We start from the raw sequence: 26,700 nt of genomic DNA, 5'->3' as shown, positions 1-26,700 counted from the left end.
TCTTCTTCAACCCCAGTGTCTGTGGCCATCAGGAGGCTGAGCTCTGTTCGCACAAAGTGGGGCTTTAGTCTGTTAGCGTGGAGGACCCGGAGAGGGTTCCGGGAGGATTCCATGTCGATGAGATAAGTGGCAGGACCCTTGCGCTCTATTACTTTGAAGGGCCCCGTCCATTTGTCTTGCAGGGCGCATGGCTCAGTGGGGGACATCACCCATACCTGTTGGCCAGGTTCGAATTCAATGGATGAGGCATTCTGGTCATACCATTTTTTCATGTCCTCTTGACTGGCCTCTAGGTTGGCCTTCGCTAGTTCTCTGAACCGCCGGGTCTGGTTGCGGAGGGTGAGGAGGTACCGGAAGACATCTGGAGGGTTCTTTAGCGGAGGCATCTCCCAGCCTTCTTTGACGAGACTGAGCGGCCCTCGCACTGGGTGTCCATATAGCAGTTCAAATGGGCTGAAGCCCAGGGATTTCTGGGGGACTTCTCGATATGCGAAGAGGAGGCACGGCAGCAGCACATCCCACTGGCGACGGAGGGGCTCTTCCAACCCCCCGATCATTCCCTTTAGCGTGCGGTTGAACCGCTCAACGAGTCCGTTCCCTTGAGGGTGATAGGGGGTTGTGAATCTGTAGGTGACCCCGCACTGTTGCCAGAGGGAATTCATGTATTTGGAAATAAAGTTCGTGCCTCTGTCGCTGACGACTTCTCGGGGGAAGCCCACACGGGAGAAGATCCCCATCAGGGCCCGGCCGACCACCGGGGCTGTCACAGTTCGCAGAGGAACAGCCTCAGGGTAGCGGGTGGCGTGGTCCACTAGCACCAGGATGAATCGATGGCCTTGTTTTGTGCGTGGGTCCAATGGCCCCACAATGTCTATTCCGACTCTCTCAAACGGGGTAGTGACCACGGGAAAAGGTTGCAGGGGAGCCTTTAGTTTGCGGCCGCTCTTCCCACTGGCTTGGCACGTGGGGCAAGATCGGCAATGCTGGTGCACATCGTTTCTCATTTTGGGCCAGAAGAAGTGGGTCACTAGGCGACTGTAGGTTTTATCTTGTCCCAGATGTCCTGCCAGGGGGACATCGTGGGCCAGGTTTAACAGGAAGTCTCTGAAACGGAGGGGTACCACTAGTACTCGGTTGCTCCCCAGCTCGGCGATTCTTTGCTCGCTGTACAGCAGATCATTGTCCCAGTAGACCCAATGAGTTCCGGGGGTATCCCCTGCGCTTTGGGCGAGCGCTTGCTGGCGGAGTCCCTCGAGGGAGGGACAGGTCTTCTGTTCTTTGCGAAATTGTTCTTGCGTGGGCCCCCCTTCTTGAGGCCACTGGTCGAGGTTAGCGAGGTCGGTAGGTTGAGCTGGTTCGGCGGGAATGTTACGGTCGGTGTTTTCGGCCGGGGCGACCGAAGGCGGTGGCGCCGGCCATTCGGGTTCTTCTGGCTGGTGGTTGGCACGGGCGGCCATGGAACGGGTGGTGACGCACGCCCAGTCTGGGACGCCCAACATCCCCAGGTGTTCCTTTCGCTCCACGGCGGCCCACGGAGAGCTTTCCAGGTCATTGCCCAGGAGGCAGTCTACGGGGGCATCGTCTCGGACCGTCACTTTCAACAGGCCGGAGACCCCCCCCCATTCGAAGGGGACGCAGGCCATCCGACACAGGCTCTCCGAGTTATCGGCTGATCGTACAGGGCAGAGAATGTTCGGTAGATACTGTTCTGGGGCCACCAGGTGACAGCGGACGGCTGTTACACTGGCCCCGGTGTCACGAAGGGCTTCGGCCTGGTGTCCATTGATGCTCACCCATTGGCTGTACTTCTGGGTGTTAGCGGGTAGGGGGACCCGCGGGACCATGTCTTTCCCCCCTAAGCAGGCTAGAGTCATGGCGGCTGGCTCCCACTCTTGATGCTCTTGTTCGTACTCTTCCTGTTCCTCGGAGATCTGTTCTTCCCCTAGGGCTGCAGCGGCCACTTGGCGGGGTCTTGGGCTCTGGTACTGCGGGCAGTTTGGGTCGTTCGCATAGTGGCCGACTCGTTGACATCGGTGACACGTGACATTGGCTCTGTACCCCGGTCGCGCTGGGGTGCTGCCCTGGTTGGCCGGGGGGGTGGTGTTGGTAGCGGGGGCGACCGGGGCGTTGTCTCTTCCTCGCCCTTGGCCCCCTCCTCCTCCTCTGGGTCGGTGCTGACCATTGTTGTTCCGGTTCTGATCGTAGGACCCATTCCGGCCCACTCTGGTGATCTCCCACCGGTCAGCTTCGGCTGCGAGCTGCCGGGGATCCGTTAACTTGCTGTCGAGGAGGTGTTGGCGGAGTTCAATGAAGCAATTGTTCGACAGATGCTCCCATACCATCAGGTTAAATAGTTGCTCGTAGGTCGTGACGCTGCTTCCTCGGATCCAGCCCTCGAAGGCTCGGCTAAAGTATGTTACATAGTCCACCCAAGTTGTACCCGGGATGCGGGTGCAGTCTCGGAACCTCTGACGGTACATCTCGGGTGTGAGACCATAGCGGGTGAGGAGGGCCGCTTTCATATGGTCGTAGGAGGTCATCTGGTGGTCCGGGAGCTGTAGTAGGGTGTCGCGGCCCTCATTGAGGAATCTTCCCCAGAGACCGGCTCCCCAGTCGCTTCTATCGATCCGGTGTGCAGTCATAGCGATTTCATAGGCTTTAAACCATTGCTGGATGTCGTCCTCTCTGAAGTATTCTCGGACAACATCCTTGGGGATGTGTACCTTTTTGTCTGTGGCCCCTGAGGTGGGGGGTCGCTCGGGTACCCCTGCTTCTTTATTCTGCTTGCGTAGGTTGATCTCGGCTAGGTTTCGTTCGTGTTCGTACGCTAGTTTTTTTTCCTCGAGCTCCCTTTGTCTCTGTTTCTCCTCTCTTTCTTCTCGGAGACGCAGGTGCTCTAAGTTGATTTTTTGTTCGGCCAACTTAAGTTCAACGTCCATTTTAAGTCGGGCCATTTCTAGTTCGTGTAGTCGGGTCCTTTCTCTTTCCTGGATCTCGCCTTGCGAGAGACCCGTTCTTTGCCCTTCCGGGGCCGTGGTCGTTTTTTCTACGGTGCTTTGATCAGGGGTTCCGGCAGCCCCGGTTTCTGCCCAAGATTCTAGGGCATGCTTAAAATCGTCCTTGGTACTCAGTCCGGTGGTAGCGATACCCAGTTCGATGCAGAATTGTTTAAGTTCACGATGGTTGTACTCCTCCAATTTCTCCATTTGGAATTTCTCGGTTGATCCGCTCTCTTTCGTGGTCATTGTGACTTCGTCGTGGGGTGAGCTACTCTCTGTACGTTTATGCGGTGATTCGGATCGCGCCGCTGGCCACCAATGTTAGACGGACCGGGAGGGTCGGCCGAGGTTACGGGGAGAGGTCTCCAGGGAGAGCCGTCTCCAACGACTGTACAGATAAGTAACTTCCCCCCCACAGACGGACACCACACAAGGTTGAAGGTTAACGAGACTTTATATGCAATTCTTAGGTTACGAGGATGGATACAAGGAGGTCTGGACTCAGGGGTCCCCTCGGTTCTAGTCTCTGGTTTAGGAAAGGGGTAGCGGGACAGTCTTAGTTACCAATGAGTACAAAATAGCTCTCAATCCTCGAGCTCGGCGTTCTAGATGATCGGGCCGTGGAGGAGCCAAGCAGGTCCCGAGATGGATGAAGGAAGGGCGACGGTCCGCGGCGGAGCCTGCAGGTCCCGGTGGAAGATGACGGTTACAACGGTCCGCGGCCACGCCAGCAGATCCCGACGACGATGAAGGATGAAGGTTACGACGGCTGTGGCAGCGCCAACAGGCAGGACGATGGTGCACAGGACAGAGCTATGGCAGCGCCAGTAGTCCGTCCAGGATGAGTTCCTCTTTACGTCTCTCGACTCCAAGATACAACTGCCTTCCTGCTCTGGAGCTGCCCCAGTTATAGGGCTGGCGTGCTTTGATGTCCGGACCCTCGCACTTGGAGGTCGGGAGGTCCGGGATGGGGGAGTCCAGACACCCAGCAGGGGGGTGGAGCCAGCGCCCGGGGAGGCGATGGGCGAGCGGCACTTGGTGGGGGAGAGCCATCGGCACCTCTTTCTCCCATGGACTTGCCAAGTAGCCCGCTCACCTCCTGGGTGGAGGGTGGTGCCGGAATGTCTGAGGCCGGGCCAGGCCCAGGGTTGAGGTCGATCGGGGGCCAGGCGGCCTCGTGGTGGAGTGTCCAAGATGGCGCCCCAGGCTGGGCGCGTGGGCCGGCAGTGGATCGGACCCTCGAGGTCGGCAGGCTCGAGGGCAGGGGTCCCTGAGGGGACGGAGGACGTGCAATGGTGGTGTGTGGTACTTGCGGGACTGGGCTCAGGCCTGGTTGGGCCGGGGGAGAGCGGCCCTTCATGTGGCCTGTCCAACACAATGTTTTAATGGTATTCACTTGGGTAGCTCGTTTACAGGGAAAGGCCACTAAAAGGCCACTGTATGTATCAACAATGGTGCAAACATATTGGCAGTTTTTACTCATAGGGAGTGGACCAATATAATCAATTTGCCAAATTTGAGCGGGCAATTTTCCTCGATGTAAATGACCTTTAACAATTTGGGGTACTTTTTGTTGTCTAGAATGTTGACAGATAGGACAATGCAATATTGTGTCTTTAATCAAGTTTAAAGGAATATAAATTCCTCGATCGGCGGCCCACCTGCTAGTGGCTCTCTCTCCAAAATGTCCTGCTTTCTGGTGGGCCCATTTCGCCAATCCTGCCAAATCAGAATCTTGCATGTCCACCACTGCCTCAGCAATTTTAGATTTCTCATCTGCAATGTTATGAAAGAATTTGTCAAGGGAGTCTATCGGGGTATGAGCATCCACATGAAAGATTGTAACAGTACTTTGTGGGAGCATTTCCCAGATTTCTTGCCATAATTCTTTTCCCCACAGTTCTTTAGAGTGCAATTCCCAATTATGAGAATGCCAAGTTGGTAACCAAACCGCCAGTCCATTAGCAGTGGACCAGGAATCAGTGAAAATGTGGCATGTACCAGGTAACTCTTGTTTCAAAACTTGATAAACAGCATATAATTCTGCAAATTGACTGCTCTTTCCTTCACCAGTTGTACTCAGCAATTTTTGTGTGATGGGATTATAGGACACTGCCTTCCAATGCCGTTTCTCTCCTATGTACCTCGCTGAACCATCCGTAAACCACACATGATTTCTGTCCTCCGCGGACAGATCATCAAATGGCTTACCTCACTTAACAGAGGATTCCTGTACTACAGGTACGGAGCAATCGATCCCAGTCTCAATCGATGGCGCCTGCGCCACTTGCTCATGTAAAGATGCTACACCTTTCGGTCCCACACGTGCCCTGTCTTGTATGTACCATTTCCACTTAATCACACTCGCCTCTAGAGCATGTCCAATTCGATGAGTTTTCGGCGAACTCAAAACCCACTGCATAATAGGAATTTCAGGCCTCAAAATCACATCATGTCCCAAAGTTAATTGTTCGGTATCCACCAGAGCCCAATAACATGCAAGCAACTGTTTCTCAAAAAGTGTATAACGCTCACTAGCATCGGGTAACAATTTGGTCCAGAAACCTAATGGTACTTTATTTTTGTCTTGTTTTTGCCACAAACTACAATTCGCATAGAGACCTTGCACGGACACATTCAAATCCACATCACCATCGCACACAGGCCACAAATCCAAAGCATACTGAATCGCTTCTTTTGCCAAATTAAACGCATCCTGTTGTAGTTTACCCCATTCAAACACATTCTTTTTACGAGTGACTCTGTATAAAGGGGCCAATATCTGACTCAAATGTGGAATATGCTGACGCCAAAAGCCAAATAAGCCAAATAAGCCAATAAAGCTTTGGGCTTCTTTCCTATTTCTTGGGACTGCAAAATCAAGAATTTTCTGTTTCACTTGTGGAATCACCTCTCTGTGACCTTCACGCCAATTGATGCCTAAAAATTTTAAATTTTGAGATGGACCTTGCAACTTATCGGGATTGATTTCCCAACCTTTTTCACGTAAGCAATCAATGATTTGATCTAACTGGGTCTGGACTTGGGTCTCACCTTGAATCAAAATGTCATCAATATAGTGACATATCTGAATTTGCGGGTGTACAGGTACTTCGGACAAATGTTCCGCCACCAGCCGGTGACAGATCGTAGGACTATGTACATAGCCTTGGGGAAGACTTCTAAACGTCATTTGATGTCCATTCCATGTAAAACTGAATTGTTCCTGACACTCGGGGGCAATTGGAATTGAAAAGAAAACATTGGCAATATCAATAGACGCATACCATGTACCTGAATGTTTTTGAGTTCTTTCAATTAAAGTAATGGTGTCTGGTACTGCAACAGTCAAAGAGGGTGTATGTTTATTCAATTCGCGGTAATCAACAGTCATGCGCCAGGAATTATCACTCTTACGTACGGGCCATACATGATTATTCCAAGCAGAAGTAACCAGAGTTATAAATCCTGCATCCACCAAATCTTGAATCGTAGCACTAATTTCTTCATGGCCACCTGGGATACGGTACTGCTTTTGAGAGACAACCTGTGTAGCCTGAGGAATTTTTATAGGGGGCATTCTTAAACAACCAACTCGTACAGGCTTGGCCGATATATAATTTTTACTTCCAAATTGATAACCGCCATCATCTAAATGCAATGTCATTCCTTTCAGAATGTCAATTCCAATTATGTATTCCAGAAGTGGTACAACTAATACAGAATACTCTTTTCGGGGAATTCTACCTATTTTCATTTCAAGTGTAGTTTGCACTGCAGGGGTTTCCTTTCCACCTAAACCAGTAATTGTGAAAAATTGACCTTTAAATTTCTTTGATTTTCCATGGATAAGAGTGGCCTCCGCTCCCGTATCTACCAATGCTCGGGCCCTTTGGATGTTACGATGTTTCCAAAAGATTTCAATATCTACATAGGGTCTATTATCCTTGTGAGCCCACCTGCGTACTGGAGCTTGACCTATTTCCTAGTCATTTTTACTGCGTTCTGCCAACCAGGGCAAATCAGGGTAAATGCTCTCATACTTCTTGGGTGTTAAAACATTATGTTCATATCCATCTCCATGACGAAATGGATTCTTGTCATCTGCCTGGAACTGCGAATTTCGATCGGAAAGTCTGTGTCGATCCTCCCTTCTCCTCAACTCGGGGGACTGATCCCTTTCATCTCTATATCTGCTGTTAACACGGTCATCTCTCCCCCTTTCTCTTTCCCCCTCTCGCCCCCTCTCCTTCACACGGCGAGGGGACACATCACGCTCATGCCGTCGTTCACCACGACGATCAGAATCATCACAACGTCTTTCATCTCCACTGTCATCAGAATATCCACGATCACAATCATTCTTCCGCACACGTCGGGCACCTTCCTTTCGATCCAAACCACGCTTGCGAAACATGTCCCACAAGCGATTATTAGGTTCACCATCAATGTCCTCCTGTTTTACACCATCAGCCAACAGTGCAAGAAACATATCACGTCTAGAGTACTTGTAATCTCCAGCAGTACGACCCTCGGGTCTGGATTGTCTCTCAGGTTTAAACCAGTCACCCAACTCACCAAGCTGACTGACAGATTCAAGCACCATAGACAAAGGATTGCCAGTTTGATTAATCAACAAAGTCATCATAACCTGCTTATAAGCAACAGGGGAAGAACGGATAATGCGATTACCCACAGAAGAAGTTAACAAACCATCCAACAATCTGTCAGCTGTACTTAGAAAAATCGCAGTTTTCATCACCTCCTCTTTCAGCCGTAGCTCCGCATCGGCCAAGCTGTACCACGGCTTGTCATTCACAGGCCAATCAGATTCAGTAGGGTATTTGTGATTACAGCCGTCAGTCGCTAACTGAAGTAGACTAGTCTGACCAGCACCATTAAAATTTCGAAAATGATCTTGCACAGTCGAATCGGAACTCAAAGAACAAAATTTTAAGGCATCTCCTGCATCTAACATGATACCCGCAGCGCCCAACTCATAAAGGCGCACCATCCGCGTACGCAAGGCCTCACCAGGCCGTTGTCGAAATCGTTGCAAAATGTCACTAACTTCCTGTTGCGTAAAATCTTCTAAACTATCCAAAGGAATACCATTTGGATTACCAGGAGCTTGTTGTAATTTTCGCCGAAAAACCGGATGCGCAGAAACCTCCGGACGAGCATCCGAAGAAGCCCGATCCATAGATTTAGAGGAACAATCAGAATGAGAAACGTCATTAGAATGGGAAGAGCGACCACGGTCACCGGAATCATCATGTTTGTCACAAGAAGTAGATTTACAGTCGCGTCCGGAGCGGGAAGACTCGTGCCTGTCAGACTCCTCAGCCGAGGAGCAGAATCATTCGAGTCCCAGATATTACCATCCCATTCATCGGGATTCCAGTCCAGTCCGGCTTTCGCCACGACCAGACGCACCTTCCGCTTACAAACATGACCACGACGATTCTTATATTTATATTTCGCAATTCGAACAGCAGCCCTTTCGGCTATTGTCTGATAAGTTTCAAGTTTGTCGGCAAGCAATTTATTTTGACAACGCAAAAGAGTATGAGCATTTTGCACTTCAACAAACCTTTCCTCCATATCCACATATTGTTTCTGCAATTTCAAAAAATGTTCATGTACAATCCTGTACGCAGTTAAAACAATCCAACCTCTGCGTCCTAAAATAGGAAGTTCCTCACCCTTCACTACCGGCGCTTTCTGCAAACAAGAAATCACATTAGCTGGCTCTGCCAATTCCAAACAAGAACTCCAATTTTCACTCAAACCAGTAGAATCGGCCCATTCACGGGCCAAGGCCTCGTAAGGCGTTGATTCCCAGCCGGGAATTTCAGCAGGCAATTTGAAAGTAGATCTTGACCTTCGCAAAAACATTTTGACGAAACAAAAAGATATATACAACTATAAACAAAAATATACAAAATAAACTCCACACGAGCCGAGCGCAAACCAACGAGATAAAAACAATACAGCGCACACAGGCTTCGTAAACAGTTCCTGACGCCAGATGTAACGACCGGATTCTCGGACCAGATAGAATCAGCTCACTAGAGCACCACCAACCCAGCCGGAACGTAACCACCTCCCTCCTTAGGACCTATTTACAACCGGTATCTATGTCTCCTACCCAAGGATGGGGAATTAGCAATATACATGCCTAAGTTTTCTACAATACCACACTCTTACTATATAGTCTCACGGCAACTCGGACCCAGACTATTCTACCCTAAGGCAGTTCTGATTCTTCACCATTACACACTGGCCGCGACCAGTGCTCGCTCAAGCCACAATCTTGTGGGTATACACACCAGTATCCCCCCTGGTGCTCTCTCTTATTTCCGTACAAGCCACAATCTTGTGGGTATAAACACCAGTAACCCCCCTGGTGCTCTCTCTTATTTCCGTACAAGCCACAATCTTGTGGGTATAAACACCAGTGTCCCCCCTGGTGCTCTCATTAACGCCGCCTCACAACGACGATCACTTTCCTATGAATACCGTTAGCTCTTCATGTTGGGGAATCTCTCGCTATTTACTAGGGGTACAATACTACAATATTATAGATCACACAATGATGGCCAAATTATATGATGTACAACTTATTCTCCATTCCAAGGGCTCCTCTCTCCCTCATTATTCAGTTACCATTTACCTGATCGGGGGTAGCGTCCGTTCGTGAAACAATACCTGACTAGAAGAACAGGTTACCTTTATTATACAAGAACAAGAGGCACATGCTGGTTTACTAAGAACTGGGGTACTTTATTTATCACAATAACAATAACAATATAACACTATACTATAACATATAGCCTGCAAAGGAAAATGAAAGGTTAGAATGTGTGCACGCTAATAAGAAAGGGTCGACGTCACCTTATTAATATGAAGTCTGGACTCAGCAGTCATCTGGGTTCGCTTCTCGTATGTGCCTTGGCTCGTCTTAGGATCACACCTCTGCAGTCACGGATACACGTCTGCACCGCTATGCTCTGTCTCCTCCGCTTCCCTCCAAGTCACTGGAACCTTCCTCTCATCAGCTGCTTTCTCTCTGGCTGTTCTGCACTACTCCTCTCTCCTCTCAATCACAGACCATCTTCACTTCTCGGCTTCGATCTTATAACTCAGTTTCTGCCACTCTGGTATTCGTTCCCTCAACTAACTGCTTCACTTGGTATGCTCTGATTTTAATGTCAAAGCTCTCCAGCTGCTCCAACTAGAATAACTTCAATCTTTCTAAGAGAGTATCAGCTTCTCGGTCTTTCTCGGACTTCAAGATGGCGAATGTCTGCCCTGGAATAATTGATGGCATTGATGCTAACGACTAGCTGCCGCCTACAGACTGACTGATTCACTACCTCATGCCTTCGCTAATATCGAAGCTTGTCCCTTCATGGAAAGTTACGGCCAGTAACCTGCCGCCCACCAAATTCTTGTACCTCCCCGTACCAAGGACACGTTCTCAGCCGGCCGGCCTGATGTTATGTCTTCGGAATGGAGAAAAATACAGTCTTTCGATAAGGGCCAGCCTGAGCCGGTTCCCTCCAAGCGAACAACACTTCGTAACTAAAACATTACATTTGACCTAGAAGCATCTCAAGCTGCCGGGGCAGAAAGAAAGATGGAGTCTCTCCCGTTTGAGGCCTCCAAGGCCCGAAATAAGCATAACTCCATGGAAAGTATACTAACATTCTTACAAAGGGACAGATTATCACTAGTACTAATGAATCTATCCTCTAACATAAGTTTATAAGCCCTGATCTAAAGAAAAGGGTACGGAATTATATCAACACGCCTTGTGAATAGGCTCTATTTTCGGTTCTAATCTCTTCATTAGAATGATAGTAGACTGAAGTCACCTCCAATCACCTTCCCTCAAGGAAGTGCCGAAACAGTCGGTCAGAACAATTGATAAATTCATGCCACCAGAGCATACTGTTGGGAGAATGGGCTAGCAAACAATGTTGGGCCAGAATCAGTCGAGCTAGAGCGATATCACCAAAAAATATATCACTTAGGTGGGCCGGTACACAAGGTGAATGACCTAATGCGATTAATTTAGGGTCCCACCTCACGATAGTTGGGAAAGCATATTCAGCTTACCAAATGCGATCTGCCAGTAGTGAAAAATCACTGGAACATTGAAGTAAATGATAAGGAATATAATCAGTTCAATTCATAAGTCTTTATTCGGTGCAATTAACCATAAAAGACATCACAAAATAAAACACACAGTTTAAAACATACAATACATTATTAAAACCAACATAATACATAATTGCATGATACATAGTATTTTCTCTGGTTGTTCAAAATAAGAAAGAAAGAGCGATATTTCTACAGACACTCTTTAAAGAAAAAAAAAAGAAAAACCGACCATGCTATGAATTTTTACGTTTCAACTAGACATATAATGAAGTAGGATAGAAGTCACATATGCTCCATATAGATATAGGACCATCTCCTATTTGAGGCTGCCAGGATTGGAGATAAGGAACCACATAGTTAGACCTGAATTTAACAAGTACCAGATCGCCCACCAAGTCCTTGCGTAGAGGTCCTAGCCAGCCCACCCTTCTGACACCAAGTATGGTCCCGTCAATATTTGGCGGTAGAGGTCTATTTTTGGTTAACCAAAATGAGACCTTGTTTCTAAGGTCCATATGGCTTTCATGTTTCCCCCTTATAAGTTCAGGTACTCCCGAAAGCACACACAGAATAGGGGCGGCCTCTGGAGGCAAATGTAGATGCTTGGCTTCGGGCGACATTTTGTTACGAGTGACCACGGTTTCCTTATTTGAAGGCAGTTGTTTATTTAGCCCTACTGTAGGGCGGAAGCTATGTACAGTTTTGACAGGGGGATCCAAGCTTTTCTCATGTCGAGTTGCAGACTGATATTGAGTGGACTTGCTTTGTACGGGGTTTGCGGGCTTTTTTGTGGCTACTAAACACTGTGATTGAGTAGATGTTGTTATAGTTTTTACAGGTAGTGGATTGGCCGTGATTGCATCCTCGACGGCCATAAGCCTATCCCCTAAACTGACCATTTTGTCCATCAGGGGGGATAATATAGTCTTGATTATGTTCTCGATTGAAGCCAGAAGAGAAGCGTGAATAAGTGGATTCGATGTGTCAGTGTTAGAAGTGATAGGAAATACCGGATAAGGATTTGGTTTCTGTTGCTTGGCCCGTCTCCCCAGGTGTTTGACTTCTTCTCGCTTCCTTTTAGCGATGGTGGGCTGAGGGGTCAATGCCAAAGGCGAGTTCAGATTTGATCGTATTAAAGGGGGGTCATCCTGTGTACTAGGGGTTTTTTGGGGTTGATTGCAAGGCCGAGGGCTAATATTTGATATGGCGCAGATGGGTGGATTAGTTTTCACATTGACTGGTTTCACATGTTCATACGTAGTTTTACACATGTTATTTAGGTCCTCCAGTAATGATATCTCGGGAGCAGGATCAACAAACTGTAAAGGAGAGTACATATTGAGCGAACTATCCAGGGCGGGAGATCGCTCTAATCGCTCTAGGTCCCTAACAATGGGGAGCTTTACCCTCTTTAGATAGTGGTCCAATGTTCCTCTGATCATGCCACTGTGCGAGGCATCGTTCCTGGGACCCCCCTTGCAGGTGAGGACATCAGCCATCTTCCAATATGAACAGTTCAGTGGAGCCACTTGTAGACAAAATAGGAAGGACCTTTTTGTAAAAGGGGGATATGTAAAGGGAAACAGTACCTTTAGTGCTTATTTCGCATCTCCTCGTACTGGGCCTAGGGGAATGGCCCCGCCCGACCTCCTCTGGCCTCTGATGGCCGCAGATGGCCCCGCCCTTGTCCCGGGCTTCTCCTGCGCGCGACTCGCGGAGGGCGCGAGCTATTAAGCGCCTCCGGTCGTGCAGGTGACTCCTCCTTCGTGCGCCGGTCCCGGGGCTGCTGGGTATTGTAGTTCCCCGATGGGAACTATCCCCTCACGGCGCTGATGTCAGAAGGATGAAATGCCCCTCTATGCCCCTGCCACGGGCTGTGCAGGTAAGGCTTGGCTTTGGTCTCCCCAGGGGCTCGCTTCATAACACAGTGTGCTCACTTAATAGGCTTCACTCACCGGCAACTTTTTTCTGCTAGAGCTTTCCTCAGGCTTCCCTTCAAAAACGGGACCAACTCCACTTCCCACGGCACTCCTGAGCCTCGCCGCGTCACTTCACTGGGAAAAGCCAGAGACCAAGTCAGTGCCTCCGGTTAAAGTTCTCAACTACAGTCACGGATTCAGACTGCTGCTCCTCCGAAAGTTGCCTTTTGCTGCCAATACCCTCTGTCAATAGTTTAGCACAGCTCAGCACTACATATCCCAGAATGCTTCATGGTTAGCTAGAAAGTACGGACCAAATAACTTTTTTTTTTTTTTTCGGAGAATGTCTTATTTAATTTCTTTAGATGTACCGGGTTTACCACCTACTTTCTTATTTGCCGCTTCCACTTTTGAAACCAATTAAATTTTGATTTTGACCCGACCCTATGGAACAACTTACCCTTCAGCATCAGGCAAATTCCCAACCACTCCGCCTTCAGAAAAAAATTAAAAACCAACCTGTTCTTAGAAGAATAACTGAACTATCAGCCTACTACTTTACAGCTCATCTGCAATATCCCCTCCCTCTACATCTGGCGAGCAAAGCGCGGAGATACCCCGTACAGGGTCGATTCTTGCGCTATACAAGAAATCAAATAAATAAATAAATAAATAAATGTGTCCCAATTTAGCAGTATAGCAGTTTGGCAGAATTAGTAATTTTGGCAGCTGCATACCTCCTCCGGCACACAGCTCGGGAGAAACTCGGAAACTAGAGCAAGGTTTCACCTTCACTTGCCCATCCGTAGAAAGAAACACTCCCCAGCGATGATGCCAAGACTCTGTCAGGACCGAGCCCGCCTCATTTAATTAATGCATGCAGCTCCGCAGAAAAGCACTCGGGAGAAGCTCGATATTTAAAGCGGGGACTTCAACATCTCCTATCCGTTTGAAAGACGTCCTGAGTGCAGCAAAACAGAGACAGAAAAAAAGACTCCTTAGTGGGAATACAAGGACGCCGTCAGGAACCCGCCACCATTGCTTAGGGGCGGAGTGGAGAATCCTTAGGGGCGGGCTGCTTCCTCCTTGCACCACTCTCCATGTGCCAAAAGTGGTGCAAGGAGGAAGCAGCCCGGAATATAATAGAAGTCATTGATTAATTTGAACTGACGAGTTTTAACCTGGGAGACATTCAGTACTGTATTTGATGAAATATTTGTATGCCTCATTTCATCAGGAATAACTTGGACCCTGAGATGTTGGCTCCACTTATCAGCCAATGTCTGAAAAATAGCGGTCGGTTGTTGTAACTCTGCGTCCAGAATCATTTGATTCGCCTGACTAATAACCTTTTTATGTGCGCCCTGACGCAAGTATTCAAAAAAGGCATTAGCGGAACAATTAACATCTTCTGCCTGCAATCCCATGATGAAATGCTGGAGTTGTAAGTAGCGAAAAGAATCCTAGCAAGGAAGAGAAAATTGCTATGATACTATCTCGAAAGAGAGAAGACAGTCACCTTAATTAAGTAAGCAGAATGCCTGCCAGCAATTGATAAAACTTTTGTGCAGTTGACGGGGGAAATTAAGGATTATAGCCCATATAAGAAAATGCATTAAATAATGTAATCCCCAATATCCGCATTTTCTTATAGGCCCAAAAAGAGTCAACAACGAGTCTGCTTGAAATAGACAGTATAGATAATGCCAAACTGTGGAGTAATATCGCTCCTCTAGGGAGGAATTCCGTAAACAATCCACATAGCCCCCCATGGTTCACATCCCAATACTTTAGTAATCGGGACATAAAATGCTACGAGAAAGTAGATACATAATCTGGTAACAAAAGTCCACCCTCCAGTCGTGGTTGCTGTAATATGCGTATGTTAGCCCTATGTATTTTTATTCCCCTGGATACATTTTTGCCATATAGACTCTGTCTGCGTAAAAAAAAGCCTTTGGCTATATGCAAAGGTATTCAACAAAAGAGGTATAGGTACCAAGGCAGTATAATCATCTTGATTAAGTTGCATTAACTGATTAGATTACACCAATGTGAGAGGGAGAGAGGAACAACAGCACAGAATCATACTTGGTCCCAACTTTGCCATCCACAAACATAAGGCCTCCTACCCCCAGCCCCTCCCATGCAAGGCCCCAAAAATGGGTTGGCCACCTCCCCACCCACTCCCAGGCCCTAAGAAAGCCCATAGCACTGCAGAAGTCAGGAGTTCAGTACACCCCCTCCCCCAAAGCTTCCCAGATCGAGGATGGATGTGGGGAAAAGAACTAAAGGGGCAGGGCCTAGGCCATCCGAAACACCCACCCAAAGGACTCAACTTGTTTTCCCCCAGAGCCATAATTAATTAAAAATAAAAATAACCCTCGTGATACCAAAGCTAGAAGCCAGCTGACCCTGCAGGGCTAAAGCTTTCACAATCAACTGAAAAGATATTAGAAAGAGAAATAAAAAAAGAAAAGTGACATCTATCTGAATAACATGAACCCATGAATGAGGCCCTCCTGCCTGTTCCCGTTACAAGAGGTATCCGGCAGCATGGGAACAATGAACTTGTCTAGGGTCTGCTGAGATCTAGAAAAGGTAGCATGTGAGGATCCCAGTGGCCGGGCTACCCCTGATTTCATGGGCCCCTCAGAAGTACAGTCCAACCTTGATGCCTGGTTATTGTGAATCCAGAAGGAATTACTGACCCATCTTTGCTCGCAGGGGTCCCAGTGTTAGCTGAGGCGAATGCCTCCTGCTGCCAATGTCTATGCTTATGCTGGCATCCCCTTTCTGTGCAAACTTTTCTTCCTCATCCCTGTTTATATTGAGCCAGTGTTTTATGACAGCATGCCAGTATTCACAAAAGCCCCAGCCTTGGCAGATGTTTTTGGTGGCATCTTTGATGTAGGAGTGAGGCAGAGTGGCTGGCAATAAAATGTGCTGATTTGGACCCACCCCCAGAGTGCAAGAGGTGGTCTAAGCCTGTTGCCACTGTGGAACTGACTTTGCACAGTGAGGGCCAAGGAGAGGGCAAGTGCATGAGCCAAACCTAGTAATAACTGCCACAAGCTTGGTAATTTCTGATGCTGCACCCAGCAGGAGCAACCTAATAGCTGACAATCATTGCAGCCTTTGAAACAATGTACTACCTGTTGGCGGCACAAAAGCACAGAAAGGTTGCAGCATTTAAAGTGATATCTGCAGGCACTGCAACGACTCTGACAGATCTGCTGCACCTGTGATGCTGAGCCTCCGAAAGGCTCAGCATCACAGGTGGTGGTTCTACAACTCCCTTGAGGCCTGACCTGTCCTCTCAGCAAGTTTGAGGCCAGTATTCCCTGTCGGAACTGTTGGAACAGGATATCTGTGCTTTGCGGCAACTTGCAATTGCCAAGGCTTGTTGACTTTCCTACTCCACAGATCTTTGGGCTAAAAGAATCTCCAGCATCTCTTCCTGCCAAGATATTTCTCGTCACCGCATCCTCTGCACCGTGGGCTTGCATCTTTGGTGAGCTGCTCGAGGTCCTCTTGCAACTCCTGTGGCTTCGGCCTGTGGTTCCTCTTGAGGGTCCTCTTTGGCTGCGATGGGCTCCCCTGCTTGCTCTGAGCCTGCTTTTACTCTCCTGCAATTGGCGAGTCCCTTGGTCCCAATGTAGCACCTTCTTCGTTTAGCATGTCTGTTGCAGCTTGTTGATGATCCCGCCGAACTCCGACCCTCTGGTTCCTGATATCCAACGTGGGACAGCTCGTGAATGGCTCCTGGTCACAGCATCGCCTGGTCCTCCAAGCCGCAGCGACAAGGTCACCGTCATTGCTCCTGCATCTTTCGTTACCAGTGGTCATTGTTCTTCTGTGCCTCCTGGTCACCTCCGAGTAACATAGGCTGTATTTTTTCGGCTTGCAGGTACTCCTCTTCAAGATTCCATCCTTGGATTCCCCTGGACCTTTTCAACTTCTTCGCCAGCTTCATCTTTGCTGAAGTCCTCCATTGTGGTCTACGGTGGTTTCCGACTTCACTTCGCACCTATACACCCGGCTTCTCTAGTGTAGGTATCCTGGTTCTTAGGGTATTCACGGGTGGGGTGACTCTCCAACCTTCTGTCTTCAACAGGGTGTCTTCAGGGTCCACTGGGAAGCGCCCTTCTTGAAAACTGCTACCAGGACTTTCCCATTGACTTGCATTGAGTACACAGCTGTGTTTCCACTTTGCACACAGCCTCGGTTGGGTTCCTGGGTACTTACCTTGGGAGTTTCCTTGTGTCCCCAACTCTTTTGAGTCTTGTGGTCCAAGTACCCACTTCGGTCGCAGTACGCATTCTTCTTTAGTATATGGTTTGGTCTCCCCCTGGAGACCGCTGTGTATTGGTGCTGATTTACCTGTTTATATTGGAGGTATTGTGGTTATTGTGTTGATATCTCGGGGTAGGAGATATACCAATGTGTTAGTGAATGTGCATAAGAAATATACTTCTTTTTATAACTACACTATGTGGTTCTTTTTGGTTTAATCTACACTATATGATTAGTTCTGGTAAAACAAGCTGCTGAACACTTCTTCTGGACTAAGCCTGAACGCTCTCTCCACCGCTACCACTTAGAGAGCATTCTATGGTTGTCTAAGACCTCTAAAATCATCATAAGGGTAATCTGGATTAGTGCAGTGTACTTCACCTAAATAAGTGTGCACCATATACCAAGCCAGCCTTCTACAAGAGTGAAAATAATGTATTGTTGATTCCACAGTTTTTTTTTAATTTCTACATTTATAAATGTTTTTCTTTGTTTCCTATTTTCAGTGTGATATGATAAACCGATTGCATGTCTTTGCTGTCCATGACTTTGGTTGTCTGTCCTTCTTTATCTAGATGGATGTAATATGTTGTTATTTTTTGGTGCATTTAGGTTGGGGTTTTGAGGCAGCAGGTGAAAGACCTTGAGAAAGCGAAACAGAGCTTAGCTGCAGAATATGAACAGCAACTGGGGCGATTCCAGCAGGAGGTGAGGTTATCTCATGATGGGTTATATTGGCAACTCTGACAGATGTCTTTTTATTATTGGGGGTGGGGGATGCCTGGGACTGATTAGAGAGTGCCTGTCTGCATTGATGGCTGTAGCAAATTGTTTTCGATGGACTTTGACCATTTAGTCTACCAGCATTTTTCGATTTTTTACTGTTGTACTGTGAGTTAGTCTCACTACCCGAGTCTCGCTTCTACCTGGTGCATTGTAGTTGTCCCAGTCTTGGAGCGGCCCTGAGGCATTGGTTTGGCTGGTGGTTGCAAACCTCAGTGAGGTGGTGCAGAAGATGGGTGTGTCCTCAGTACCACAACCAGGTGGCCAGGAGGTATCTGCTCCTGAGGGAGGGGAACCATGTGCCTGAGATCTGTTAGTACTCGACACTTCTATCTGTGACTGACACTCTGAGCAGTCACAAGGGAAGGCTGCAGAGGGCTTTACCCAACAGACTGCTTCTGGGTGCAATTTAGGTGAACCTGCATTGGGGCAGATGCCCATGAGAGGGTGGCGCAGGAAGGGTGAAGAGAGCCTGCAGTAGCCCAAGAAAGTGACCATTGAGTGCCTGCTCCAGGTGAGACCCTAAGTATCAGTCAAAGTGTTTAGCGTAGCACTTTTGTTGGGGATTGCCGCTTCGAGCTTCCATAAGGACAGACTTCAGAGGGCTCTGCTTTAGCAGACTTCTACCTGGTGCATTCTAGGTGTACCAGCTTTAGGGTCCTGTTTAACCGGGCATGGACTCAGTGGGTGGGGGCGGCCAATCAGCTGAGTGAGGTAGAAGTCAGCAAGGTCAGTTTACAGAGTGTCCTGACAAATTTCACAGAGGGATCTTTATTGCCCCTAACTGTTCCCCAGCTTAATTACTTGGATGCCGGGAGCTAACCCGAGGTGGGCTTTGTTAACTTTGTTAAGGCGCCCTTACACAGTTCCCATTGGCCCCCGTGTGGCTGGAGAGTTCAATGGTGAGAAACATGACCCTTTTATCGCGAGTAACATTTGAGCCAAGGGTCCCGGGGTGATTCCCATGGGGAAGGCTGCCCAGGGCAGATTCTCCATCAGGGGAAAACTCCGGTTTCAGAGGACTATTCTTTTCTTAGGAAAGTCATTTATCTCACCAGGTTGGTGGCAGCTACAGACCGCAGCGTGAATGCTGTGGGTGAGGGTCAGAGGTCTTGTGAGGGGCCTGTATGTGTATCTGTAGGGTGTAGTGACCCACATGAGTGAAGTTACTGGGGTTATATTTTCACCAGAGGGAGAACTGCTAGCGACCCATGGGGAAGGTGTCAGACTTGTCTGTTGTGATGGCATCAGTGCAGAGGCACTGAACCCTTGGCAGAAAGTGTGGTGGGCGCAGTGTTGCCTGACCCAGGGGAAGGGGGGCCCTAGACCTGCTCAGGCCATGTATGCAAATAGGGCCAGATATATAAAGCACAATTTTGGTAGCAAATGGCCTGATTCATAGAATCAGGAAGTTTGCGGATGAAAAATGCTTTTTTCCATGTAACAAACGCTATTTGCGATCGGTTACCTACTACCAAATCGCAAATATGCTTTGCGATTCGGTTTTAGGAAGGGGCGTGTTTAGGGCGTTCTTTCCTAATACAGACTCGCTTTGGTATGTGTGAATGTTTTGCGATGAAATGTAGTCAGAAAACATTCGCAGTTTACCACCAACTCAGAATCGCGATTGCTAGGCCACACCACCTCTCTTGAGCAGGCCTTGGACTACTCTGCTTACCTCTTAGGCAGTCACGTGCTATAATGTGGCACTTGGTTCCCAGCAATAAGACATTTGCAGAGCTATTACTTATAAAGGCACCAACAACAATGGAGTGGTGCACTACCAAGGTATCGAAGAATTAATAAAGAAGCTCAGTCAGTATCTCCGTACTCCCATTTTTCCCGCCCAGCCATGAATAATAGAACAGATACACCCCGTCCGCGCAGCGGGCGGGCGCAGCGGGCGCGCCGGCGGCGCGCCGAAGGCGGCCAAAGGCAAGCCCGTGTGCGCCCGTCTGCGCCGGTTCCGGGCCGAGGGCCCAGACCCCTGGTCCAATCCCCACAAATTCCCAGCTAGTCTATACAAAAGCATCCTTGATTTGCTGCAGACCACCAATAGACCCAGCTTGTACACTATTAGACCTCTCCAACAACACTAAGACATCTGGTCATAGCTGTACGCACTGTCAGTTTACAACATTGAAAAATTGGGATAGACCTCGCCCTAAACCAAACACTCATACAATGGTAAACCTAGCCCTCATTAATTCAAGGTCTCTAGTTAAACACAGTCACGAAATAGCGGATTTAATAACTGATTTTAAGCTAGATATTCTCTTCATAACAGAGACATGGACTGATGACTCATCTGAACCAGATCTGGTTATAGCAACACCGGCTGGTTACAAATCCTACAGACAGGATAGACCAATAAAGAGGGGACAAATTTGAAGTCATGACCTCACACATCCCAGACACCTCGTGCGAAATCTTACGATACTCAATAAAACTCACTCCCCTTTACAATTTTAAAGGGTTACTTCTGTACAGACCTCCAGGAGCCAAGTCTGCCTTTCTGGCCAATTTAAGCTCTATACTAGAAACCCTGGCACTAGAAAATCCTATAACAGTGCTGGGCGACCTGAACTTTCATCTAGATGCAGATAATGACAGAGATACTATAACTCTAATCTCAGACATGCAGACCATGGGACTCACACAACTAATCACTGCACCCACGCACCAGGCCGGACATATTCTAGATGGAATCTTTTCTAACGCACAAGGCCTACAGATCTCGAATATCTTACCAATGACGTGGACAGATCATTATGTAGTACTCTCTACCCTGACCATAGCCAACGCTCCAAATAAGGCAACCGCAAGGACTCATCAGAGCTCTATTAAAGCCTGGCATAATATCAAACAGCCTGACCTTATAAAACATCTCGATACCACCAGACCGAGCATACCAGCCGACTCGGCAGTAGCAACACGGCGGTACCATGACTGGCTGAGTCAGGCCATAAATCTTCTCGTTCCCACTAAGACTATCTCAAAGAATAGATCGGCTCCAACAGCACCATGGTATACAGAAGAACTAAAAACACAAAAACAACAAAATAGACAATTGGAAAGGCAATGGAGAAAAAATTATGACCAGACATTTAAGATACGCTATAAAGAATCTCTTGCTGTCTACAAAAGTATGATCATAGCTGCAAAAAAATCCTTCTATTCAGATCAAATAGAGCAAGCAAAAAATTCAAGCGGAAAGCTTTATGAAATTACTAAATCCCTTTCAGGCCATATCCAAGATTTAACACCACCACCATCCCAAATTATGTGTGATGCATTGGCAAATTTCTTCTTTTCTAAAGTGGATGACATCTACCAGGCATTTTCCTGCAAATCTACCGATACTTCACACATCCCAATAGAACCCTCGACCTTGAGAAAGCACCAAACTCCAATCTTCCCTAATTTTAAACCAATAACAGATGACCAAATATTGAGCATTGTATCAACTATTAAGTCAGGTTCCACACTTGATCCTTGCCCATTTTCAGTCCTCCCCCCAGTGATGGACTCAGTAATACCTGTTTTGACACAGGTATGTAACTCCATACTGTGCTCAGGTAACTATCCTCAGTTCTTAAAAACGACGCTGCTTAAACCTCTCTTAAAGAAACCAGGAGCAGACAAGACCGAGTTAAAAAACTACCGGCCAATTGCCAGTCTGCCTTTCCTGGCCAAAGTGGTGGAAAAGGCCATGAATATTCAATTATCAGAATATATTGAGAGGCATAGTTTACTGGACGATACCCAGTTTGGGTTTCGGAAACATCATGGGACAGAAACGGCCCTGATTAAAGCCCCTGATGATGTACGCCGAATTAGAGATCTTGGCGGAACCGCAGTACTGATACTGCTTGATCTCTCAGCGGCGTTCGACACGGTCGACCATAAGATCCTGGTCGACCGTGTCGAGAAGATGGGCATCTGTCACACAGCCAAGGAACTCCTAGCCACTTTTCTCTCTGAGAGAACTCAAGCAGTGGCCCTAGGACCTTACCAATCTGCTAAGCTGACGCTGCCATGTGGGGTACCTCAAGGCTCATCCGTGAGTCCGACACTATTTAACATCTACGTGTCGGACCTTGCGAATGTCATCAAGGCACATGGGATGGGCCTTACCTCATATGCTGACGACACGCAATTAGTCATGGCCATAAGGGGAGACGGACCAGAAGTGGCCAAACGCTTTCAGAGGGGAATGACGGAGATAGGAGATTGGATGGCAACCAACTGCTTAAAACTTAATTCAGAAAAAACTGAAGTACTAATATTTGGCCCTCTCTTACCGAGCTGGTCAGTTGAATGGTGGCCAGCCAGTTTTGGAGCCATTCCCAAACCAGTCCCTAAGGTTAGAAACTTGGGCGTCATCTTTGACGATGGCCTTCATTTCATGGACCATGCAAATAAAGTGGCTTCCACAGCCCACTATAAACTTCGCATGATTAAAAAAATCAGTCCTTACCTCCCAGTGACGGCTATTAAAACCTTAGTCAGTTCTCTGGTTTTATCGTCACTGGATTATTGTAATGGTTTATTTCTGAATACACAATCTAGAGTCCTGAGAAAATTACAGTCAGTACAAAATGCCGCAGCTCGCCTGTTTTTTGGAATTCCCAAATATGTATCCACTTCAGATGCAATCTCACGACTTCACTGGCTGACGATCCAGAACCGGATCAAATTTAAATCATTATGCATTGTCTATAAGACACTTAATGGACAAGGCCCACACTCACTGAGTGAGCAACTGAAACCATATCAGCCTTCCCGTCAACTTCGGTCCTCCAATAACAATCTCTTAGTGATTCCCCGCGTCAAAACAGTATCGTGGGGCGACCGTCGTTTCACGGTCGCGGCACCAAAATTGTGGAACACCCTCCCGCTGGACATCAGAACCTGTCCAACGCTGCTCCAATTTCGCAGGAGACTTAAAACATGGCTGTTTACTCAATAATTCACCAAGGGTATTTCTTAGAGAACCTAACATCATCCAGACTACTGCAAACAACTAGCGCCAAGACGCCTACGGGTATATGTTGCGCTTTACAAATAGCAATAAATAAATAAATAAATAAAGAGTGTCCAGCACACAATCGGCATTCTCTTGAGACGTACAAATCGTAGTGCTACGGCCTGGCCCTTATCAAGTTGGCCTACGTTCCTTATGCGCTACACTTTCCTCGATGACTTTAAGACATCATTGAATTCATTGACCCACTGGAACCACTGCTCAACTTTAATAATTGCCCTGACGAAGTTCTTTCAAGAACGAAACGCGTTGGCTGATTGTTTTTACACTTATGCTTTGGATTTATACAATTAAAGACTCTCTCTACGAAGATACTGACTGAGCTTCTTTATTAATTCTTGGATACCTTGGTAGTGCACCACTCCATTGTTGTTGGTGATTTTGTTTCCTGTTTACGGGTTGTACCCCGCAACGGTGGGTACAGGAGTCGTGTATGCACACCATCAGAACACAAGTACTGTCAGATACCTTGGGAAATAATTAGAGGTCGGTGCGGCACTTGGAGTCCACCGTTGGTCCTTTGCATTCAGTACTATTACTTATAAAGGGCTCACATCCTTCCAGCTAATAAGTGAGTTTCTTACAATGACATTTCAGGCAAGATGGATTAAAAATCCAATTCACTATTCAAGGGATATTTATAAGTAGATGTAATAGATAGACTATTCTTTTGTCCTGTTTTCGATTACGACTATTGAGATTATATAAGATAGGTCTGTGACTGTAAGATGGCTGGGACTGTCCAAGTGAAGGATGCCAAATTTTGAAAGTGGTGAACGACTATTTAAGTCCGTTCTCTGACTGTGTTAAGAATGTCTTACTGACGGGGTAAGTTTAATGTTACCATTGACCAGCTGCGACTTTATTAAGTATTTCAGTCTAAAGGTGGGCATGACACATATGAATGATAGGTGGGGGATGTACTTGACTGACTTTGTGATAATACCTAGTAGGTATGCCTTGGACTAAATGTATTTTGGAAGTCTCTGACTGACTAGACTAATGGCATCTTCTATTCATAGGCTGAGCGATGTGTTTGAGTGATTTGATAAATTTCTCTGAGTGACAAGAGGGGGAAATTCTTTATGTTAACCCCTTCACTGCGGCGGCAATTCCGCCGCAGTGCTAGGGGGGAGGGGGGCAGTGCGGCGCACCCATGCTCGTGATGGAACCGCTCCGTCACGAGCCTGGGGCGCGCTGTGCTTGTGACGGAGCGTTCCGTCACGGCCCTGCCCGCTCAATAGAACGCCCAGCGCAGGCGCGGAATCCGCGCCGCGCAGGCGTGCCGAGCGGGCCGTGACGGAACCGCTCCGTCACCAGCACAGCGCGACCAAGGCTGGTGACGGAGCGGTTCCGTAACCAGCATGGGAGGGGTTAAAGTGTGAGGTTTAGTCGACCAAATACAGCGACACTTTGATGTTCTTGATAAGTACATGTCTGTTAACTGATGTATGCATATGCACGAAATACACTAATTGTTCACTACAAAAGGTCCATTTTAATGATGTGTTAGAGGTAGCTAAGCCATTTACAACTGTGACTGACATTTCAAGGCATCTCTTTCCTTCCAGAAAGCCCTCTATCATATGAAACAGGCCGCAGGGTTGGCAAGTTAAGGAATCCGTTGTTTTTTGCTACTTCCTCATTCCTTACTTATTTTGTTGTCCTTCTTTTGGTTGTCCTCTTTTCCGCATTCTTTTTCTCACCCTTTATCTTCCATTTCTCTGATTCTGAACTCTTAGTTTACCAACACTGTCCTCTAAATCTCACAGCTTGCCAAGTTGAAAAGAAGCTATGAGAAGTTGCAGCGAAAACAGCTGAAGGATTCACACGATGGGGTCAGAAGTAGTGAGGAGGATCGATCAGAAGTTATCCGACTGACCAGAAAGGTTGAGGTAAAGAAATAATTAATTTCTATACCTATGTTCATTCAGATAATGCAAACAATCCAAAAACACAGTTTTTCCAGTATATTTATTAGATGCTGGGATGTGGCAACATATGTAATGTGACACAATTCTGCAATAAAATATAGCATCACTGTCGTTTTTCCAGTCTTTTTATACCTCATCTTGCTGACTTGGATGGATCATGTTGAAGTTCCCAGTGGGATCACAATTGGTTCCGCTGGTTTAAAGTTGTAAATAGCGTCCTGGAGATAGTATTATTCATTAGTGAAGCTTTAAGATGTGCAGTTTGACTCCGTTTCAGATGTGCGTTTGTTGTACACTTTTGTAACTTTTTGTATAAACAATAAGAGACCTTATCTCCTTGGATTTGATGTCATTTTCAGTAGTCTTTGCCCACTTTCATGATTCGCACAGTTCCAAGTGATCACTTTCCACCAAGATGCTAACAACTTATTTTTAATTAGTGTGTCAAGGGACGGTGAAGTAGTGAATTGGGTTTCAGGTCAAATAGTAGCACCTAATAAGTTCACGATTTAGAACAAGTCATGTTACTGTATTATTTTATTGCTTGATTTAAAAAAACATGCTTGATTTAAACACCATTCTGAAGACACTGTTCACAGCGAAAATAATAGATGGATTATCCCAAACGTTAGATGAAGATTCCTAATTTGGATCATACCAAAGCAAGAGAGCACTTCCTAATTCCTTCAGAGATGTAGCACTGTTTGAATCTTATTTTCTGAAAATAATTTTCAAGCTAGAATTTGAGTCGTAACCCCTTTAGCTCATGAGTCTTGGATGCCAAAAAGTTGTAATAATCATAGGCAGTTGTAGGCTCACTTCGTTCTTAAGAGTAAGAAGGTGCTACAGTTTACAAACAATATTGAAATAAATCAAGGCCCATCCAATGTTTTCCCTCTTTTCCTGTATTTGCTTTGTAATCAATTATGGGTTTTACCCATTCTAACTACTGAAATAAATGTTTTATCAAGAAACAAAGGCAATTGGTACAAGAAAAAAATTTGTGGCAGAGAATTCATTTTATCCATTCTTATTGTGCCTGTAATGGTCAAAGGCCATCCTTTTCTAGGTCTCCAACTGAGCTTTCATTTTAAGTATTGGGGTTTTATCATTTAACCTGTATAGTTTATAAGTATTGGCTGAAAATTTAACTCATGGATATCTTCAAGGGTAGTTTACGTGTTTGATACCTAAAATTGGAGGGATCGTTGATAAAACCTCTCTTTTTAGACGATTAATCCAGTTGCCTGAGAAATTAATAATATATGTGAAATAGTTCTTGACACTTGAAAAGTGTGGTGGGTTGATTCTAAATATAGCACAATATTGTAAAAAAAACATTTAAGAAGCATCTGGAATCCTGAGTGGACCTCACATGTCAGCAGATCTGTGGAACCTTTGTATCAGTTCAAGGAACAGAGCAGAAATGGGAAAGACATGGGCCAGCTCTATTGTTTTCTTTTCACAATCTTTATTACGTCTTTCCAATTATTAGTGGTATCCATTTGTGTGCACCCTCAAATTTGCAAGTTACCTGGCAACCTGGAAAGGAA

At 46.9% G+C, this 26,700-nt stretch overlaps 1 protein-coding gene across 1 annotated transcript in view; it reads left to right on the top strand.

Annotated features, from left to right (window-relative positions):
- Positions 1 to 26,700, top strand: part of CEP63 (centrosomal protein 63) — a 361,269-nt gene that overhangs the window by 40,618 nt on the left and 293,951 nt on the right. The window contains exons 3-4 of the mRNA XM_086943933.1: positions 17,996 to 18,091; positions 24,986 to 25,108. Of these exons, the coding sequence (XP_086800059.1) occupies positions 17,996 to 18,091; positions 24,986 to 25,108 (219 nt within the window). The remainder of the gene's footprint in view (positions 1 to 17,995; positions 18,092 to 24,985; positions 25,109 to 26,700) is intronic.

Source organism: Lissotriton vulgaris, chromosome 11 (genome assembly GCF_964263255.1).
Source record: "Lissotriton vulgaris chromosome 11, aLisVul1.2, whole genome shotgun sequence".
NCBI lineage: Eukaryota > Metazoa > Chordata > Amphibia > Caudata > Salamandridae > Lissotriton > Lissotriton vulgaris.
Note: the sequence above shows the minus strand (reverse complement) of the source record. Positions and strands in the feature narration are given on the sequence as shown.